At 43.3% G+C, this 6629-nt stretch overlaps 1 protein-coding gene across 1 annotated transcript in view; it reads right to left on the bottom strand.

Moving 5' to 3' along the window:
- Positions 1-6629, bottom strand: part of whrna (whirlin a) — a gene marked incomplete in the record, with an annotated part of 201423 nt that overhangs the window by 43604 nt on the left and 151190 nt on the right. The window contains 1 exon segment of the mRNA XM_024299665.2: positions 2440-2476. Coding sequence (XP_024155433.1) covers positions 2440-2476 — 37 coding nt within the window.

Here is a 6629-nt window from a genome sequence, read left to right as displayed (position 1 = left end):
TCCAAAGTCATAACCAAAGTCAAGTTTAAGGTAAGTAAACGTATGCCAGCAAATAACCGGCACTGATTCTAGGATTAACATGCTGGGTAGAACATTTCCACAATGATCTGAGAACAAAAACTTTGATAGGAGATCTTTAACCCTTTAACACTGGAGCAACAGTGTTTATGTTCTTTGATTTACTTTAATTTTTTAACCGTTAACACGACCAACGTCATTCCAGTAGATTCTGAAGGAGAAAAACAGCACAAGCCGCTTTTCTGCTTCAAAATCTACTAGCGAGCTCTGTATTCGAGCTAGCAAGCTCCACTGTAGAGATCTAGCGAGATCCGCTATAGAGAGCTAGTGAGCTCCGCTGTAGCGAGTTAGCAAGCTCCACTGTAGAGAACGCTGCTGTATCGAGCTAACAAGCTCCGCTGAATCAAGCTAGCGAGCTCTGCTGGAGCCAGCACCACTGTAGGAAGCTCAACTGTTCTGAGCTAGCAAACTCCGCTGTTTGAAGCTAGCAAGCTCCACTGTATTGAGCTAGCAAGCTTTGCTGTGTCGAGCTAGGAAACTCCACTGTAGAGATCTAGCGAGATCCGCTATAGAGAGCTAGTGAGCTCCGCTGTAGCGAGCTCAGTTGTATCGAGTTAGCAAGCTCCACTGTAGAGAGCTCTGCTGTTAATGAGCTAGCGAGCTCTCCTGTATCATGCTAGCAAGCTCCACTGTATTGAGCTAGTTAGCTCCATTCTAGCGAGCTCCATTGTAGCAAGCTAGCAAGCCCTACTGAAGCAAGTTAGAAAGCTCCACTGTATCGAGCTAGCGAGCTCTGCTGTATCAAGCTAGCAAACTCCACAGTAGCAACCTAGTTAGCTCCGCTGTAGCGAGTTAGCAAGCTCCACTGTAGAGAGCTCTGCTGTATCAATCTAGCAAGCTCCACTGTATTGAGCTAGCAAGCTCTGCTGTGTCGAGCTAGGAAACTCCACTGTATCAAGCTAGCAAACTCCACTGTAGAGATCTAGCGAGATCCGCTATAGAGAGCTGGCGAGCTCCACTGTATTGAGCTAGCAAGCTCCGCTGTATCAAACTAGTTAGCTCCACTGTATCGAGCTCAGTTGTATCGAGTTAGCAAGGTACACTGTAGAGAACTCTGCTGTTAACGAGCTAGCGAGCTCTGCTGTATCATGCTAGCAAGCTCCACTGTAGCGAGCTAGTTAGCTCCATTCTAGCGAGCTCTATTGTAGCAAGCTAGCAAGCCTTACTGAAGCAAATTAGAAAGCTCCACTGTATCGAGCTAATGAGCTCTGCTATCCGTTGGGAGGCTGGCTAACATAGCGAGCCGACCCACTGAATTCCCACTTAAGTCACTGTAGGCAAACCCATTCAGTGGCCCACATTTCTGCTCACTTTTGAACCATATGAGGCCCACCTGGCTTTGCTGGCTGGGTTGTAAAGATTCTGTGTTTAAGCGTCACCAACAACGCCTCAGGTGTTAAAGGGTTAAATACAACCCATTACATTAAATTCTCCTATTGGTTAGAACCGGCTTCTGTAATGAATGAAATGTTGCTCCTAGAAGCCGGGACCGTTTCCAAATCCATCATAAAGTTTAATGTCCTGCAGTGATGCTAACAAAGTGTCTGGCAGAGACCAATATGAATGTAGGATGTAACAGGAGTTTCAGGTTTAAGAACTGGGAGAATTGTCCTGAAGCTTCAAGAATAAAAGTTTCCTCATCAATGCCAGGAAAATAATCAGACTAAAACGGATGGAGGTGTGAGCTCTACAACACTTTAGGGTTTTACTTTACTTTCTAACAGAGTCTGTGAAGCAGGAATATGACGTGAGGCTGAACTTCCACTCGTCCCCGTGGAGGCGTGGAACAGATGGCAGCAGATGCTGTTTGTTTGTGGCGTTTTGCTGACTAGTCCTGCATCAGAAAAGCTCTTCCTGCTCGACGTTTGTTCCAGCCTGAGCGTCAGAGCGTGAAATTTACTGCGAGAACTTTGGTGGTTTAGTCTTAATGCCCTCATCACAGCAGGGAGGAGCACGAGCTTTTCTGAACTTTTTACAGAACAAACCGAACCGTATTTTTCTGACTTACTCCAGTCAATTGGCTGTGAAGAAATAAACGAGGACTGATTGGAGAGAAAGCATCTTCTGATGTTTGCAGGTCAAACTCAATGAGGTAAACAGGTCCTCCATTCAGAGGAAAATGAAGTCAAATGTGTGTTTGGTGTTTGCAGTCAGCGGCTGTGTTTTCTTCAGGGTTTGAAGAGCTAAACTTTGGTGGAGAAATTCTGCAGCTCCTGATCTCTGCTGTCAGACTTCAACATTATTTTTTTAAATTGATGACAAAAATCTAATGTTCTGTATTTTCCACCAGCAAAGCCAGTTTGTGGCCAGTAAAATAAAAAGAATTGAACATTCAGGGAAAAACTGAAGCTTCTGCCTTACCTTCCCGGCTGCAGAGGCTCCTTGCTCCACCGAGAAGCTGCAGAGAATCAAATAAACACGACAAATGAATCACAAATTTGAGCAATTGACTTGCTGTCTGCAAACATATTCATCTGTAATGAGATCTAATAAAGCAGATGTGTTTGAATCCTCCTGCAGCCATCTGAACATGCACACGCACAACATCTGACACCTCTGAGGAGGACAAGAGCCAAAGCAAGACTAAACAGTTCATCCGAGAGTCATAAAATCATTGGTGTAAGTGTTCGTCTCCCATACGGAAAACACAACAGACAAACAAAAGCGTTCAGGAAAAACGCACAAAGAGACTTTACTGCTTTTGATTAGTTTGAAAACGAATTCTGCAAACGTTCATCATGCATCATCTGGTTGAAAGGGGTTTTTTGTAACAGGGAAAAAACATCGCAGACGTTCTTTAAAGAACTACTCTGATGGAAATTGTGTTTTTAACATGTTCTTGTGGCGTTTTTCTAAAGATGGAGGACATATATTCGGACAGTTAAGCTCAAAATTGCATTTCTGAATATTTATTTATTCAAATTTTCGGAAATCAGGAGCAGACAAAAAATGCTGTTAGAAAAAAATCGTACTTGTGACAGAGAGTATGATGGCCCCGCGGGCTATCCACTAGCAGACAAATCGATTCATGAACGTCTTTTTGTTTAGTACTCATGTTATGTTGGGGTGGGAGGGGCAGAAGAGAGTAAACAGAGTTCTCAGCAATGGGTGATGGGAAAGGGGGTGGGCTTACTCCAGTCCCACCCACATCTCAGATGGGAGTTTTTACTAAACTCCTGCCACTCTGCAGAAACTATGTCCTAGAAAATGACGGGTTTTTGAAATCGGCTTAAACCCGACATCCTCATAACTAAAAGGTCACTGGGAGAACCATTCTAAACCCAGAGGCTTCAAATACTGACGTTTGTTACAGAACCCTCTGCGTCACTTTTTGACCTTTTCCAAAACTCGTCATTTTTTGATGTCCTAGCTGTTCGTAAAATCAAGCGTCAGCGACCCTCGGGATGTGGTACCGGATGTGGACTGGTCCCTGGGACGCCTCTGGTACCAGAACCCAAACCTGGCACCCTAACCTTAGCCCAGCACTTGAAGCGGTACCAAAACGTGTAGTACCGGGCGCAAAAGAGGCCCAGACATGGTACTGGATGTGGTACTGGACCTGACCCGGTACTGGGTGTGGTACCGGGTGTGAAACATGCCCAGAAGCAGTACTGAACGTGGTATCAGACGCGTCCCTGATGAGGTACCGGACCCAAACCGGTACCAGGGGCGGTATCGGGTGAGAAACAGGCCTGGACATGCTACTGGATGCGGTATCGGACTTGAACTGGTACCAAGTGTGGTAACTGATGAGGTACCGGACCCGAACCAGGTGTGGTATCAGAGGTGCAAAATTGGCCGGACGTGGTACCAGACCCAAACCAGTACCAGGCACGGTACCAGATGCAAAACAGGCCCGAACACAGTAATGGACGCAGTACCGGACTTGAACCGGTACCACGTGAGGTACCTGAAGAGGTACCGGACCCGAACCTGTACCAAACACAGTACCGTGTGCGAAACAGGCCCCAACGCGGTACCAGACGCAGTACTGGACATAGTACCAGACGTGGTACCGCTTTGGGTTCAGTACCAGACACAGTGCTGGGCGTGAACCGGGAACGAACCAGGCCCCAACACAAACCGGGTTAGGGTACTGGTGCACTCCGCGTTGCGGGACTGGACTGGTTCTGTTCGTAGCCCGGTGGTTTTGGGACCCGTGAACAGCCAGCACTTCAAAAAACGGCGAGTTGGCGACACCCAAAACGTCAATTTTTGATGCAAAACGGTCCTCAACCATCCGTCAATATGTGGCGAGTTGGGAATGACTCCTGGGAATGCGTTGAAAATAGATCAAATGATGATCGGAGTGGGACTTTAACCAGTATGGAAATACATGTTCACGATCAGGAAAATATTCATTTTTCACTTTTTCTTTTCCAATAAAATGAGTCAAAGCAGGAAGTTGAGGAGCACAAACTCAAAGCAGCAGTTCCTCTGAACAAGAAACAAATAACTCACAGATTAGAAACAACATCAGTTTTGTTTCCAAATGGCAACAGACGTGATTTGGGATAGAAATGAACTTACTGAATGACCAAAGTCTTCCTTACTCTCAGATTACCAGAGAGTGAGTGAAGGTCTGCATATGCTCGCAGGACTTCATGTGAAATATGCAAACTGTAGTAATGACACAGTCAATCACACTTTTATGCAAATCTTATTTCAAGCGGAACTTCCAGAAGCACGCCAGCTTTTAACTTAATTACAAGAAGCTGATGCATTATTATGACTTCAGAACTGGGAATATGTGGAGCACAGGCATGGATCCATGATGTTAACCCTTTAACACCGGAGCTGCAGTCTTTATGTTCTTTGCTTTACTGCAACTTTTCAAAAAGTCTCTTACTAAATAGGTAACTAAACAAGCCAACGATTGATTGATTTTTGCATTTATGTGTTCAAAACCCTCAAGTTTACCAGTGCCAAGTGTTAAACTGGAGAAAAAGAATCCAGAGGGTGTCAAACTCAATCGCACAAGGGGCAAAAATCCAAAACACACCTTAGGTCGCGGGCCAAACAGGATAAACATGTATTGAACACTAAAACTATATTTTAAAACTTTAAAACCGTAACTTTTTAACATAATTATGAACTAGATACATAGCATTACCTGTGATAATGCTAGTTTGAATGCTGTAAGATGAATTTGGCTGCTGAAGATGCTGAAATTGATAGCTAAAAACACTGAAGCTGAGAGGCAGCTAAAATATTAGCTAAATGCCAAAACCTAGGTTATCCAAAACAGCTAGCATGTAGCTGAAGTATTAGCTAAGCTCCAAAATAGCCTAAAAAAGCCTAAATTAGCCAGAACAGATAGCATTAAGCTAAAATATTTGCCAAACTACAAAACAGCCTAAAAAACTCCAAAAGAAAAGCCTAAATTAGCTAAAAAAAAACTAGCATGTAGCTGAAATATTATTTAAACTCCAAAACAGCCTAAAAAAACTTTTAAAAAGCCTAAATTAGCCAAAAAAGCTAGCTTGTAGCTCAAATATTAACTAAGCTCTGAAATAGCCTAAAAAATCTTAGTAAATGCCATAAATAGTCCAAAAATCTAGCAGAAGGCTAATTTTTAAAACTTTATAACCGTAACTTTTTAACACAATTATGAATTTAAAAAAATAGGATCATTATTCCAGAATAAATCAACTTAAACTTTCAATATTTTACTCTCCATAAAAATATATTTTGTCAAAATTATACAAGTTAAAAATAAGCGCAAGATAACATCAGGTCATTAATAACTATAAAATAAAATGATCTGGAGGGCCGGATAGAATCACCCGGCTCTCGGGCCTTGACTTTGATACATGAGCCTTAAAGTGTAACCAAACCAGGAAGTTGGAGGCTGACTCCGCCCACAGCCGAAAGGTGGAAATCAAATCAGAGGGGTGGGGTTTGGAGAACAGGACTGTTATCATTACTGGAGCTGCAGATCATGATGTGGAACTTCTGAAATGATGTGGGAGAAAAATGGTTTTACCAATCACGAAATTCAAATGTAGTACCTCAATTAAACCTGTAGGGGGCAGAACACAGGCGGTTTTTGACAATATTTTCAAGAATTAAACAAGTTTATTGTAATTTGTCCAAAAAAAATTGTCGACAGCACTTTTAAAGTCCCATTTATGGAGATCAACAGCCAAAGACAGTCGATTTAGGGCTTGGTTACCCTTTAAGGTCGCCTCTTCTGGCGGGATGTTGATTCAGAAGGAAGCTTCATGAACGGTCTTGACCCCATCATTCCTGATACTGATGATATTTCTTTATGAGGTTGGTAAAAATGTTTTTTTTTGTTAAAGGAAGCGCGAAGGACAGCAGAGCACTTCCTGAACACGACGAGGTTTATTAGACGGATGTTGCAACTACTGAGATGAAAAAAAGGCCGTTTGTCCAGTCAGTAGGAAAAAGGACAGTAAAACAAGCAGAAAGGTCGGCTCTGCCTGATGGATGGAAACAAACGAGAGGACAAACAAACTGACCTAAACGTGGTAGCAGTCTAAGCGTGGACCCCTCCCGTTGAAGACTTTGCTTGGCTCAGCATAAAA

Source organism: Oryzias melastigma, linkage group LG12 (assembly GCF_002922805.2).
Source record: "Oryzias melastigma strain HK-1 linkage group LG12, ASM292280v2, whole genome shotgun sequence".
In the NCBI taxonomy this organism is placed as follows: Eukaryota; Metazoa; Chordata; class Actinopteri; order Beloniformes; family Adrianichthyidae; genus Oryzias; species Oryzias melastigma.
The sequence above is the reverse complement of the archived record's forward strand: the minus strand, read 5'-3'. Positions and strand labels throughout refer to the sequence as shown.